General features: G+C 38.4%; 1 protein-coding gene across 1 annotated transcript in view; it reads right to left on the reverse strand.

Annotated features, from left to right (window-relative positions):
• LOC134624718 (CD226 antigen-like) overlaps positions 1-14,034 on the reverse strand; it is a 309,325-nt gene extending 295,291 nt beyond the window's left edge. Inside the window, exons 1-2 of the mRNA XM_065470215.1 lie at positions 13,877-14,034; positions 12,665-13,021 (exon numbers count right to left, since the gene is read on the reverse strand). Coding sequence (XP_065326287.1) covers positions 12,665-13,021; positions 13,877-13,946 — 427 coding nt within the window. The 5' untranslated portion in view covers positions 13,947-14,034. The remainder of the gene's footprint in view (positions 1-12,664; positions 13,022-13,876) is intronic.
• Between the last annotated feature and the right edge of the window lie 2,290 nt (positions 14,035-16,324).

The following is a 16,324-nucleotide window of genomic DNA, read 5'->3' on the forward strand; positions in this document are numbered from 1 at the left end:
GGATGAGCTTAAGGCTGCTATCGAAGCATCCTGGGCCTCCATAACACCTCAGCAGTGCCACAGGCTGACTGCCTCCATGCCACGCCGCACTGAAGCAGTCATTTCTGCAAAAGGATTCCCGACCAAGTATTGAGTGCATAACTGAACATAATTATTTGAAGGTTGACTTTTTGTACTAAAAACACTTTTCTTTTATTGGTCGGATGAAATATGCAAATTTTTTGAGATAGGAATTTTGGGTTTTCATGAGTTATGTATGCCAAAATCATCAATATTAAAACAATGAAAGGCTTGAACTACTTCAGTTGTGTGTAATGAATCTAAAATATATGAAAGTCTAATGTTTATCAGTAAATTACAGGAAAATAATGAACTTTATCACAATATGCTAATTTTTTGAGAAGGACCTGTATAAAGTAATGACTGCCCTGTGTGTAAGTCTCACTTAGTTGTTAATTCAGACACTGACCTCCAGAGGGCACCAAAGCTCTTTTTTATTAAAATCTCTACGTCATCAAAAGGCTCGCATTAGTTTCATTAGAGAAGTAGAGAAATAGAAATCCACTGAATCAAACTAAGTTACACTCCAACCCGCAATTTGATCATTTTAATGAATCTTATATTTTTTACCAGACTGTAGAAAACAGCAGGCCTGAGTGATAGTGACTCATTGTAAACTGTGGGATGGCACATCTCCTTTCCTTTCCCAAAGGATCCTCAACTGTATCCTCTGATAAAGGAGGCAATAAAGGAAGCCCTTAAAGATCTAGCATTTAGAGAAATCAGCCAGCTCTGACACTGGCTGCAGAAACTCCAGATTCACTCAGACAGAAATTAGCTGGTTCAAACTGGATGCAGAGTCACTACCTGTGCATCACCAGTGGAAAAATACTGAGAACAATACAGCAGATTTCTGTGTTACATATGAGAATTTAGGTCAGCTTTGGTGTTCCACTGTCACACCGTAGTTCTAGTTTTGGTCATATAAATAAATATAAAACAGTAGGGAAAACATCCATCCACATTCCTGTACTCTGACCCCCATACAGAGCTGTTAATACCTAGTTAAACCATGTTTATGTAGTCTAGTAACTTCGGACAGTTAACCAGAAAATGAAAACAAGTAACAAAGTTCATATATATGTAGATATATATATATATATATTAGGGGTGCAACGATACTCGTATCGATATTGAACCGTTCGATACAGTGCTTTCGGTTCGGTCCGCATGTGTATCGAACAATACAACATTTTTAATTTATTTTATCAACTTTTCTTCTGACGATGCTGTCTGTGTTGAGAGCTCAGTGGATCTGCGTTTGACTACTCCGCCTAGGCTGCACTGTCGAGCGCAGATCCACTGAGCGCAGCGCAAGCTAGCAAGACAGAAGCTAAGCTCGTTGCAACATGGCAAATTGAACCTCCCCCGCCCGCATTCAGATCTGGCTTTTGGAACTATTTTGGTCTTCATGTGAAGCATGACCCTGAAGGTAAGCGTCATGGACAAAAGTAAAACAGTATGTCGGATGTGCCACGCAATGCTCAATTACATGGGTGGGAACTACTGCGTTAGCGCAGTTAGCTCGTTAAAGTGTTGACTCCGTCCAGCCCCAAGCACGGGTCGATCCGCGGTAGCTCGTTAAGGGAGATTCGCCGTGTTGTGGCGTTAACGTCATTTCAGATTAATGCTGACAGCACTAGTGGGAACATAACGAATATGACTGCACATTTACGCCGACATCATCCTAGTGCAAAGACAATTGGAAGCAGACAAAAACAACAAGCACGCATGCTACAAACTTTACCCGAGTCATTTAGACAGCTGTTAGCACATGATTCTCCTTATGGGGACCTGATATGTTTAATATGCTGCTGAGAATATAGCCCAGAAGAAGGGTATAGTATAGCTTTTATTTTGGAAAGAGCCATTTTTCTGTAATAAACTCTCTTTTCCAAAGATGAGGGATTTCTCCATCAGATTTATTTTTTTATTACTTTGTTGTTTCAGCAACATTACATTTAAAAACTGTACTTTTCAGTTAAAATATATATTTATAATTTTAATAAATGACAAATTAAAGAAGCATGAACATTTTTTTGTATCGAAAAAATATCGAACCGTGACACCAAAGTATCGAACCGAACCGAACCGTGAATTTTGTGTATCGTTGCACCCCTAATATATATATATATATATATATATATATATATATATCTTATGTACGTATGTTACACAAAATCAACATGTGACCCATGATGTATTGAAGGAGTGAGAGTGCGACTGGAGACGATGTCGGGTAAAGTGCAGGCAGATGATCCTCTGCGGTGACTCCTAAAGGTAGAAGGTGAAAGTACAAGAGGAAAAGTTGCTCCTCTGCGACATTTGGGAGGTAAAAATGGCAAACCAAAGGCTGGAGAGGGGGAGGAGCGAAAATGCCTGGAAGTGCATCACTGTTCATTCTGCTGTGCGTCTGTGTCGGAGCTGCTGCCGCTGAATGTGAGCTCTGAATTTGTCCACACTGAGAAATATGCAACAGCATTATAAACAGCGTGATATCGACAAGAAAAAAAAAAAAAAAACACAGATTAAAGAAGTTAGTTTACCAAACTTTTATCAGGAATCAAAAATGTTTTTGGTGGTTATTAGGCTTTATGGGACGGCGACACAGTCTGGTGGGAGTTTGTGAAATAGTCACAAGTATAGATTGTTGTGATTCTTGTTTCTGAAAATAAAAATTTCATTTCTTTATTACTTCTTCTTTTCCAGTTTTTTGACATAAATGTCCCACCAACATCTTTGTTTCTCTGAACACGATCTCGATCTGATATTTTTCATGTTGAACTGTACAGGAAATCAGCAATGTTGAATCATTTCAAGCTGGAGGGGTTGGTGTTGGAAAGCATTCATCGCCTAGAATTTGGCACTTTGTTAAAATAATATTACCGATAATTCCTTTGTTGAGTCTCAACTCAACATCCATCTTTTAAGAACCGGGTGGATCTGCAGGACAGACAGATGAAGGATGGAGACGTGTCTCTGATTCTGATCAATGTAACGATTAATGAAACTGGAACATACGAGTGTCGTGTCTTCACGAAAGAAAAACGCTTATGGGAATCCATCAGCAATTTCACACTGAGTGTTGTTGTCCCTCCAGGTGAGTGAGTAGAGTTGAGTGTGTGTGTGATCAGAGGTGAAGCTGCTTCCTGGTTGTTGATGTTTGTTTCTAAAGATGTTGTTGATGAGACTTTGTAGAAAGCAGCTGGTCTGAGTGATGTGATCAGAGTGCAGTAGATAATGTCTGACAGCAGTTTGAAGAGGAAATGGATTCTGTTCTGTTCTTCACTCATCACCTACCTGACAGCTGACACCTCACACCTGTTTCTCACCTGCAGGTCAGACAGGAGGAGACACAGAGGATGGAGGGAAGAAGGATGGAGGGAAGAAGGATGGAGGGAAGCCGCTTCGGAAGTCATTGACAGTGGCAGCTAAAGTGATGAAGTTGCGGGTACTGGTGGCTAGAGGGAGCCAGTTGTTTAGGGAGTTGTTGGCGCTGGCGGCTAGAGGGAGCGAGTTGTTGATGATGGTGGCTAAAGTGATGGAGTTGCTGGAGGTGATGGATAGAGGGATAGTGTTGCTTCGGGACTTGGTGGAGGTGGTGTTTGACCTTTTGGAGTTGGTGTTTTGATCTACAGAAAGCTTAAACCACAGAAGTAGGGTTCTTACCAGCTTCCATTTAAACTTGAGTCTGTTTTAAATGTTTCAGTTTTTTCCAGCTGGTCTGAGGTTTAATCATGAAACCTAAACACCTATTAATTAATTTTAAGTTGTATACAAATTGTCCAAAGAAGAAGTTGTACCTTTAGCTCCTCATTGTCTGTCCAGTCTGTGCTGTACTGCGCCCTCTGCTTAGCCTTGTCAGGGTCACGGGGGGCGCTGGAGCCAATCCCAGCTGTCCTAGGGCAAGACACAGGGTACACCCTGGAAAGGTCACCAGTCTGTCGTGGGTCTAACACAGAGACAGAAAACCACTCGCAATAAAACCTATTAACCTAACTCTGTGGAAAGAAGCCTGAGGACTCGGGAGAACCTGCGAACTCCACACAGAAAGACCCCGACCTGATGGTGTCATCAGGGCCTTCTTGCTATGAGACAACAGTGCTACCCATCATGCTCCACACGTCTTAACTCTGTTACAGCACACTGTTTTTAATATATTTATTTCTAAATCAGATTTTATGAGGGATAATTATTTATTTTGTAAAAGCGAATTTTTCATCAGAATCTTTCTGAATTGTTGACTCGGTTCATAGTAAATGGACTGGTTCTTATATAGGGCTTTTCTACTCATCGATTTGTGCATTCACCCATGCACACAAGCACGTTTTTCTAAGTGCTTCATAGCTAACATTCACACACATTCATACTCCGATGGATGCATCGGAGAGCAATTTGGGGTTAGTACCTTGCCCAAGGATATTTGGCATGCAGACTAGGGAAGGCCAGGAATCGAGTCACCAACCTTCCGATCAGTAGATGACCTGCTCTACCACCTGAGCTACAGTCAGTTTTTAGGAGTTTGTGGTTCTAATGTTGTAAAGATAAAGTGCCTTTTGATACGACTGTTGTTGTTTCCTGAATAAAACTGAAGCTGGAATCAAAGTGATCCATGTTTTGTTTTTCATGTTTGTTTTTGTTTTTCTTGCAGTTTTCAGACAATTTTACTACAAATATTATTTTACCAATAAATATTAAGAATACATAATGAATCCCATAAACTGTGACAGTGTTTAAAAACAAAACAGCTGTTATAAATGTTGTAAAACAGGGTTATGTTTTAATTTGTTAACCTGGTCCTTTATGACTACAGAGAGAAAGAACAAAGGATTTACCAAGTGCACTGATGCTCTGATGTGCACGTAAACACTGAAACCTCATCCAGATGTTTCACACATCACATGAAACTGATTTGGATGTTTTCTTTTCAACTAATGTGACAAAAACATACTTTAATGCATGTTTTCCTCTGATCGGCTCCCAGATCTACAGGATGTTAATTGTCCTGAGTTAACATCCTTTAGGTTTTGGACCAGTTCCCCTTTTCCATGGATGCAGTGGTGGTGACCAAACTAGAACTGGTTCTGTGTTCCCATCAGGAAAAGGCTGGTTCTGCTGAGAACAGGAAACTGAGGCTATGATTCAAACAGGCTCACCAAAGTCTGACAACAGCAGACTGGAGAAACATTTCCAGGTCTGATGAGTTCTGATTTGTGCTGTGACGGTCACATGGATCCATCCTGCCTCGTATCAGAGCATCGATTAAACACCACAGCATGTTGCTGCTGACTTTGTCCACCCCTTGTGTCCACAATTTGATGTTTTCTGGTCTTCTATTTAAATAAAGACACTGTTTCCCACATAGAGCACAGAGCTAAACAGATTTTTTTTTAAAAAAATAAACACTTAAACCTTGTTCACGTTATCTTGTTTAATCCTGATTAATCTTCATCTCTGACTCTTTTAATGACCACCATGAGTGACGGAGCTGCTTCCTGTACACTTCAGAAGTCTTTTCACAACCACAGGTCGCCTTCTGCTGGTCAATTTAAGAGAATTCAGGTGCGATACTTGAACGAAAGCTGACCCTCATCAAACACATTGCGGTGGGTGGTGAGAATGTAATTCAACTGTTTCAATACAGCATATATACAGCAATGATAGTTAAAAGTCTCATTCAGCAAACTACTGCACACTTCCTCACTGCATCATCGTCACTATGTTCAAGCAGGTAGAGATAGATAATCCTCCAGCCCAGAGCTCACCTGCATATTAAATAATGATGAGACATTTATTTTCTAAATCCACAGAAGAAGTTGTATATAAATTAAAAATTAATGTCTGTTGCAGATTTGGAGTTGTGCTCAAAGCTCTCTGGTTGATGAAAATTTTAAACTGAAGTTTCTTGTTGCTAAGTATAAAATTTATGAATAAAGAATTCACCATAAATTGTTAGCAGATTGAAAATGAAAAATGCCACTGTCTGAGACATTTTTAAAACACAAATCACAATTATTGACATATTTTCAGAATATTTGGATTTTGGATTTAATATCAAGTTTTCCTGGCGTTTTTCCACATAAGTACCACATCAGTAATTGAGTTTTAAATCTGTCCACAGAGCACAGAAAGTTGATTTTTATTATGTTGATTTAAAGTCTGTCATATCAAACCAAATTCCACTAGAGGGCGCTCTAACATAAATACATGTGGATCTGATGCATTTTCTAACAGTTTTCTTCTTTTTCAGCTCCAACAACAATTATGTAATCTCAGCCTCCTTCATGAGTCTCATTGTACTTGTACTAATTTAGACAGACAAGCTACAAGGTTCTTTTCATTCTACATGTAAATATGTTAAATTTGTGTAATATCTTCATATCTTCACTCTCACAGCTCTGTCTGTTTTCTACTGGGTAGCTGTAGTTTTTGTTGACCGCTGCACGATGAGTTTTCCCTTGTTGCATTAGAGCCTGTGATGTTGTAAGAGTCTGAATCGGGAGCTCATCACATTACTCTGTAAACTGTCAAAGCACTTTAATATACAAGCAAGCAATTCCACCTCTCGCATTATTGAGTAAAGTTGACAGTGTGTCAGGCAAATAGGCAGGCTCCATCCCCGGCCTCTAATGACTGTGGAAGTCGCTACATTAACAATGAAAGTGCACTTTAAGGCTTAAAGATGCTAGGTTCTCTTACATTTAGACAGGAGCTGTGCTGAACCAAAGGTTTTTTTTGTGTATGGCAGTGAAGTGATCAGCCCGCTGTGCTGGAGCACATCTATTGATCTATTTGTTATCTATATAAGATATAAGATACTGTGCAGGACCTGGAGCTGCCTGCAGGTTTAGATTTTTGTCATGTATTAAATGTTTCGGTTTCTGTTGACTTAGTTTCACCAGAAATGGGAGCCATGACAACCACTAAGTTGTTATAGCTATTGTGAAGCACAGACTAAAACAGAACGGCAACAACACCTCCACTGCTGATTTAACTTTAAACTTTGCTGTCTTTGCTAAAAAAAAAAAAAAAAAAAAAAAAAAAAACAGAGCAAAGGGTGACGGGTTGATCTCTGGGCCAGTTACAGTATAGTCGGGCATTGAAACAGTAGTATTCAAGCAGTAATTCACTGATTAAAAGCTCCAGCACAAATGACTGGTGGGTCAAAATGGGAATCCTGGCACCTGTCAAAAAGGTGAAACACACCAAAAACCTCAATCATTCATGGTCAGGTGATGTGGGTGTTTTCAACCACACCGTGGAGCAGTGTTTCAAAACATCTGTGCCTCATAAGCTCAATGCAGCAAGGAAACATCTAGATAAAGTTTAGAAACAGTTTAGATGAAGGCAGACATCATCTCGGACAGCACACCTCGATCAGCCAGGCTCAAAAGATTTCTGAGCCTGGCTGGTGCTGATTAATGTTGGACAGGCCAGCACAGAGGCTTTGATCGTGACAGGAACAGGCCCTGAGCACCAGATCCAAAGAGGCAGGAGTCTGGGAGTATACCACAGCCAACATGACATCATGAACAGGTGCCAATTTACAAAAAGCCTGAGACTGTATAACACATACAGTGGGAGGGGGAGATGCTAGCTGGAACAGCATACACTGGACTTACATTTTAGGGTGCTTGGTTTAAAATTCACTTTGGTCAGTCAGAGTCAAAAGTAAAAACAAACAAAATCTCTGTATAATTTTATGTAATACACTTGAAGCCTGTTTTATTCATTGTGTTACTGATTTATTGTACCTGATAATAATAAAGGCTTACCAAAGGTATATGCAAGACTGTTCTCAAAATGTGTTTTAAAGGTTAGTTAAGGTTATTATTAGTAAGATGATCAGCGACTGTTTGATTTGTCACCATCGGTTGCTTGGAGCAAAGCTCAGGAGAGCGAGCGGCATATTCTCATCTCTGGTTCAGCAGGATACCTGAGCGATTATGGTTATATGAGCCAAACAACAGCAGCAAACAGCTTTTATAATCACTTTTGCAAAACTGAAACTAACCGTGGCTCAAGCAGGACCGCTCACATTCAATAGCAGATAAATTACTTACAAAAAAAAGAAATTTCAGGTCATTCTAATTGAAAATCTCCTTTTCCCCCTTTCATTACACATTAAAAATCTTCATACTTTTTTTCCACCAAAGGATTAGGGTAAGTTTCACTGTATGCATAATAAAAAACAGTTTGTTGCCATGTGCTTATATTAGTACACATAAATCTCTTTAAGACACACAGGCACAAAAAAAGACTGATTTTCCAATATTTATGAAGAGCTCTGTGTAGCAATTACAAGAAACTGCTGATTTCATTTATACTTATGTCCATGACAAATACATTTTTTAACTGAACAGTTTATTTTGATGTATTTTGATGACTCATTTACAACATTGAAATAGGTGATGCCAAAAATGCAACAATTAAAAACACTCAAAAACTGAAAGTGTCTTATGCTGCTGTCTGAATCATAATATTTACTTTATTAAATACAGAGCATTACATGACAAAGACAGAAAGATAAACTTTTAGAAAAAAAATGTACATACAGCATACACACATATCAAACCATGTTATGTGTAATATCCATACATGAACACTTGTTTGGATTCTCCAAGTGCTTAAGAAACAGGTGCAATGATTCCTCCATTACCTCTTTCAGCAGAGGATACACTGCAGCATTCATTTTAAACTCTCACTAATGAATTAAACTCCATCACAGCTGGAAATGAAGCATTATCTTTGCGTTTTTATGAATCTTTTAATGATTTAATTCCACAAGCAGCCTTACTGTACAGCTAAGTTCAGATAACAATGATATAAACATTAGGAGAGTTTCCCAGCAAACATGCCTGACTCGTTGTGGGCAAACCCTCAGTATTCATCTGAAAATCAGGAAACAACTGGGCCCACACTGTCCACAAAATATGGCAGTGCCCAATAAAATGTTTACGATTGTAGTGGGGACAATACAATACAGTACAACTTTTTTTTTTTTTTTTTGGCAAAGGGAGGGTCTAAATTAGAGCTGGTGTTAAAGATTTTGCCCACAATATTGCATGCTTACATATCGAAGAACGCTTTAAACAATAATTAAATAATAAATTAAAACAAATAACAATTAAGAATGTTCAGACGTCTCTGTGCACCATGGATGTTGTGCATAGAGATGTCTGTGAAAAAAAAAAAATGTGCTAGAAACACATAAATGAGAGTCTGTCCTGTTTATAAGATCTTCCAGAGGGCCTCAAAGCTCCAGCTGTTTAACTTGTACTGAACTCATTTGTTGCATCTGAGTCACCTTTTTTCTACACATTTAACATAGAAAACTCTACAGCAATGTTTCCCATAGTCACACGTGTTTATTTATTTCCTTGTGGGGACATCTCATTGACATAATGCTTTCCTAAGTCGCTTACCTAACCCTAACCATCAAGAAATGAATGCCTAACCCTGACACTTACCCTAAACCTAACGATAACCTAATTGTAATCCTGACAATAAAACCACATTTTGAGTCTCAAAAATGCCTTCAAACTGGTGGAGACTGGGATTCTGGTTCCTATAATGGCTGTTGGTCACCACAAGTATAGTAAACTTCCAATTTTTGGTCCCTACAAAGATGTTAACACCCACACACAGATCTCGACATCATAAACTCTTTTTAAAGAATTAAACTCGCAAAAGAAATGTTGTAAACTTGTACATGTTTAGCGCGCGCTCTGTGACCCTTTATTTTTGGTTTTCACGTTTCAGTTTTGGATGCTTTGACCTTTACTTGGTCAGTTCTTGGTTATTTAGAGTTTCAAATTCTAACTTTTGTTCCTAATTGAGTTACTATAAATTATTTTCAGGTAAGATTGAGTTTTCTTTCATGTTCTGTAACTATAGTTATCATTTCTTGTTAATCCCCTGAGTTTCTTTTTTCCTGTTTTCCTTTTAACCAGGTATCATGTAAAGTCCCCATCGCTGTATTAGAAAGCCCCTGTGCGACTTCTCTTGTCCTTGTGCATTTTATATAGTTTTGCTTATCATCTAAATTTTTCCTGATTTCGTTCAGGTGTGTCCCTTGGTGGTTTCCATCTCCCTGGTTACCACACGTGTATTTAAGGCCTCAGTTTTCCCTGATGAGTTGCTGCATAGTGCTGTTTGTCAGCTCGGGGGTTTCACCTGCGTGTGTTTCTGTTTGCTTTGCTCTCTTCTCTCTCTCTGTACACTGTTTTTTGTTTGTTTTTGATCAGCTAACTAGATATGCTGATGTGGTAAAATATGGATTATTTTCCATTTATTCAAATCTGTTTGGGCGTCTTTATTTTGGCTATGATCTTTCTTTAAACACGACTCTCTCTTTTTAAAATTCAAATAACTTGTAATATAATAATGAATTATCCAGAATCCCAAACAGTTTCAGTTCAGCTTGTTTGGTTCTTGTTGCTCTGTGTTCATCTCGATACTGAATCCTGAAGCACAGAGTAAATAAAACAGAGCAAACACAGAGGAGAGTGCACACAGATGACGAGCAGAAACTCTGCGCCTACATTTAAAATTCAAATCTTTGAGGTACGTGACCTGTTTTAATCAGATATCTCTGGAACAGTTTTAACTAACTACTCCTTCACCTCCTCTGTTCTCAGGATTTGGTCTGTGGACTCATACTCATGGTATTTCAAGACTTCAGTTCCTCTAACAGCAGGTTTCCCTTCTTATATGAACAGTATGTTATTTTATCACCTCCGTGGCATGAATAAACTTCATTGTTTGAAACTGAAAGACATATGAGAAGTGACTGACATTAAACAGCTCGAGGCATGAGATAATAGACAATAGACTAAGATTGTTATCAAAACGCTCATCTTTGCTGTCTTTCGCTAGTCATTTTCCCTTTCTTTTAAAGAAAATGAATCACAGGGTGAAAGAAAAGGTGTGTATTGTACATATTTATAGATATTATTGTATATCATTAAAATCCGACTGCTCTGACACTGGGCTGCTCATTAATGTGACGGTGGATGCTATAAATGTGGGTAAACCGTGCTGTAACTACTTGCACAACAAGCTCTTCCTCTGTACTTCAGCACGTGAGTTCTTACAGTGCAGTTCATATTAACACTTACAGGCAGATTTATTCAACAATCATTACAAAGGCTAAAAAAGAAACACGCCTGTTTTCTTTTCCTGTTAATGCAATTTATCCTGTTTAAAAGCTTTCAGTATCTCCAATGTTGGTTAAACTAATCATAATGTAACTATCAAACAACACAAACTCAACAGAATTAACATCCATAAGTCACTCATGAGCTTGGCAAACTATTTAAAGCTTAAAAAACATATTGGGAAGTATTGGTAATCTTATTAAAATGTAATCTTGGAAATTTGACTCACAACACTGCAGGGGAAATGTAATGCTAGGGACTTTCACATCAGTCAGTCAGAGATAAAGTTACCACATTATGCCTTTCTCAGTTTCCTGTAGCAGGGCAGAGCTGTAATGCCTTCTGATATGCAAAACAGAATAATAAAAAAAAACAAATAAATAAGGTTTGAGGATTGGAAACAGCAGCATGGGCACTGACAGTTCAACTGTAGAAACATGTGACACATTTTAAACAGCTTGTAGTTCAGCAGGACGCTGGTATGAGTCCAGATTATGTGTTGTTTTATGTTTTCTGTAGATCAGAAACACAACAATACCACCCAAAAGAAGGACAGCAGAAACTGCCACCCAGACAGAGCTATGCCTCCCTATCTTTTCACTTCCCCGTTCTTTCATCCCTCCATCCTCTGTGTGTCCTCCTGTCTGACCTGCAGGTGAGAAACAGGTGTGAGGTGTCAGCTGTCAGGTAGGTGATGAGTGAAGAACAGAACAGAATCCATTTCCTCTTCAAACTGCTGTCAGACATTATCTACTGCACTCTGATCACATCACTCAGACCAGCTGCTTTCTACAAAGTCTCATAAACAAGGGTTGTTTTTTGTTTATTGCTTAATCCTGTCTGACAGCTTTGCAATCAGAATTGTGATCTGAATGCAAGTTATATAAAGTGCATATAAAGTCACTGTATGCTCCTCTTTTTCATGTAAATCTTTTGACTGTTTATTCATTCACTTCTACTTGTTTTATTTAAGATATCACATTATTTGCAGTATCCTATAGTATGACAATGTTTAAGGCAAGACAGGCAAGAAAAACAGGAAGTGGGGGGATATATGACAAAAGGATAGAGTACAAATAGAAATGCACAATGTATTGACAACTGCTGTACATGTAAGAAAACAAACAAAAAACAACAATAAAACAAAAACAAACATACAACAGCTGGAACACAATAACTGCAAAATATAGACATAAATGAATCAAAAATCGTAATGCAGTGTGTGAGTGAGAGAGAATGTCTGTGTCTTTGTCACAAATATACTTTATAATCAGGGTAGGAAGCTGAAGTGATGTCCCCCAGTAACAAGAGACAGATGGAGATGGAACCATGACAACCGCACCATCCGCAGCCCCCAAGAGTAACAGCCACACATCTCTGCAACATCCAAGCACACATCCCCATCGACAACAAACATCAACAACCAGGAAGCAGCTTCACCTCACCTGGAGGAACAACATTCAGGCTGATGATGACAACGGGGTCGTCATCCTGATTCGCTCTCTTCCTGCGATTTCTTTTTGTCTCAACGCGACACTCGTATATTCCACGGTCATCAAGCGTCACATTTTTAAGAATCAAAGACACGTCTCCATCCTTCATCTGTCTGTCCTGCAGATCCACCCGATTCTTAAACGATGAATGCTGGTTCTCTAGATCAAACCGCTCATCACGGTACAAAAGTAAATATCCTTTCCTAAGACCATGTTTGCTCCACTCCAGAAATGTAACGAGGTTGTTGTTGTTGGCTCTGCATGACAAAGTGACATTCTGTCCAGTTTCAGCTGTGATGTTTACGAGGTCTACAGGACAAAAGAGAAGACCAGTGTGTATTAAGCTGAGAAAGTCTGTTATTCTGCATCATCACATGTAATATGTGATGCATGTATGGATATAAAAATCTGTGAAGTCACATGGTTGGGCTCTCCAATAATTGTTAGAACTAAAAAGAAAGAAAGGAAACAGACTCTTTGGACATCTCTTGGTGACATGGGGGTGATTCCCCAGTTACATCCATCAGATATAAAACTCTAACAAACAGGATATGGTTATAGGTTCCACGCACCCACATGCTAAAGGCTGCAAAACAGTTCCCAGGGAGAAAACAATAACTGAAACCCACACGACTTCTCCCCACATGCTTTTTCAGTATTAAGATACTATGCTCCTTATGGGAAATATGTTTGTTAATGAGATACATTTAGTTATGAGATACATTTGGTTCGATGATTTATAAATACTCATTTGAACATAAAGACAGACAACCATTCACACCCAGACCTACGGGCAATTTAGAATCATCGATTAACCTAACCCCACTTAGTGCATGTCTTTGTACTGTGGGAGGAAGCCAAAACACGTGGAGAGAAGCCATGCAAACATGAAGAGAACATGCAAACTCCACACAGAAAGACTTGCTGCCCTACATAAAATGTCAGTCTACTAATAAATAAATGTAATAAATCTACTAATAAATCTATTAAATGGTGTCATATTATTTTGAATCTCACCTCTTAACAAAGAGAATGAAATCTGCTGCAGTTTTAACATGCCATACACATTAAAAGATCAATAATACATATATGTATGCATGCACAATGCCATATGTGCTGGAGATTCCCCACATAGTCCAAAAAGTCACACACACATACACTCACCTGCGGTTGCAGACAAGCATAAGTGGAGAAACAATAACGTCCACGAGTGCAGCTGCCCTGCTCCCTCCATGCTCTCAAGATGAGTAGATTAGAATGAACGGCTCTTTGTTCACGAGAAATGGGAGGAGCTCTTATGACGTTAGTTTCCAAAAAGATTATAAGCCCATAAAAAACATTAGGTATGAAAATATAATCCAGGCTTTGAAAACAGCCACGTTCACCGCCATCTTTCTTAAATAAAATATATTTCTAGCCAAAAAAAAAAAGGACACTACTGGTTACAGTAGTCACATCGGGTGAAACTGTCGTACTTTTAAAAATGATCGCATGTGACGTTTTAATAATCAGGTTTTTACAACGTAAAACAAGCGATCTGCGTGTTTTCTCCGGGAGATTCCGAGGAAATACGGAAATGCGGATCTTTCAGCTCGCTCCTCTCCTGTGGCGTTTCCAGCCCCCAACCAGACTGGCCACCCCAGGTGCCACCCCGAAGCTAAAACAATAAAATTCAATCAAATATCAAATGTACGATTATGTTCTCACAGTGAAGCTCAGATATCCGTGTGTAAGTGAATGCAGCATCGGCTTCTGCACTATGAGCATCACAGCAAAGGAAGGACAGCCAAGCACGAAAGGCGGCACCGCAGAAAACAAATTTCTATAGTTTTGCTTACCATAGGAAATGAGGAGAAAACAAATGTCCCGGTAAGTAATATTAAGTTTGTAGAGTTTAGTAAACTTCGGTGAAATTATAATACCAAGGAAAAAATAACACTTAAAGAATTATTGCAAAAGTCAAATATTTCAGACAGTAGGGTACTGGGGGGAGCTAGCATAAGAGTTATGAGTTCTAAGATATAATCCAAGTCGTAACATTGCTGTAGGGACCTACAGATTTGGTTGCAGGTTCATAATGGCAGTGTCACCATGCCAGCTGACTGTATTTCATCATCAGCCAGTGTTGTTCTTTATACATCAATATAACCAAAGTTTACCATAAAGCAGCACTTACACCACTGTTTGGTCTAGCTAATTTCTCTCATTACTTATCCTATCTGTTATTAATAGAGTGTACTTCACCCCATGAAATGGCTGTGCCATGTTCAATGCAGGGATGTGCAGTTTTGGTCCTCCCAGTTTCAGATGTTTCCATACTTCAACACAGCTGATTTAAATAATCATTTACAGACTTGTGCACAACTAGGTGTTTGGGGATAATTTGATTTGAATTGGCTATGTTGGTATAGGTTACATCTAAAACATGCACGATAGGGGTCCATGAGGGCCAGAATTTGACATCTGTGACTTCTAGTCAAGATCATACATCAGGAAAGTTGTTGTTTGTGACTTAAGTTATCATCTTTATTACTTCAGGGCAACCAGTAGAGATAAAAGAATAGGAAAAATGAAAAGATCTCAAAATATTGAGAATTTCTTCCTTAAGAAGGCTAAAATACAACCAGAAGCAGAGAGCAATGTCAGGGAAAGGTGGACTGAGCAACAGTCATCATTATCACCTGTGAGTTCTGAATGAAGGTATGTGTGAGAATGAATAAGGAAGGGGTGTTTATATTGTCAAGTAAATGTTCACTTTCAAAACATAAATATTTTGCAAATGCAAGTCCTGCTGTTTACAAATGTTTTTCTATTTCTTGTCTTCTTAACATGTAACAGACTCTTATTAAAAGTTCAAGAGGTTTATTTTTGCACAGTTTATACTGAAACGATTATCAAAAGAAGGTATAGAAGGTATTTACTTGCTTCCAGGTTTCAGTCAAATGTTAGTCTTTTCATTTGTTTCCCCACTTTTTTCCAGTTTCAAAATCAAACACCAGTTTGTAAGAAGATTATCTTCTTTTTTTTAACCCTTTAAGACCTACCATAGAACCAAGTCCACCAGAGCTTATATTATATTTTTACATGCTGTAGTGCCATTTTTGGGAGCATTTCAAGTTGATATACATCAATTCAACCATTATAGCCTAAATTTTAATAATATGTATGCATTAAGTGCGTAGTGCTTACAGAAATTGCAAAAAAGTGCAATAAACTACAAAAAAATTGAAAATTGTTTTTGTTTTTTTTAACATATATTTCTAGTTAGAGAAATTTAAGAGGCTTATCCCTCAAAACTGTAAATACAAAAATGTTGTGCAAACTAGTTTCCCACCACAGGAAATTTATTTTAAGAGTCTTCGTAGTTTTATTTTTAAAATACACCAATTTTCATATACTGCAGGAAAAAGGAAAATAAATATTATAATGCAAATTTGCAAAAAAAAGCAGCATATGCATCAAAATAAACTATTTCCAGCAGTGCAATATGAGTCCAAAGCATCCCAGAAACGACACAGAAAGTCATAAAGTCAAAGATAACTTTTAAAAACACCAGTATAGGCTCATGAGGCTCTAAATGGTAAAAAACTACATTGCCGCAAAATGACGTCA

The sequence above is a fragment of the Pelmatolapia mariae genome, linkage group LG3_W (genome assembly GCF_036321145.2).
Source record: "Pelmatolapia mariae isolate MD_Pm_ZW linkage group LG3_W, Pm_UMD_F_2, whole genome shotgun sequence".
Taxonomy (NCBI): Eukaryota; Metazoa; Chordata; class Actinopteri; order Cichliformes; family Cichlidae; genus Pelmatolapia; species Pelmatolapia mariae.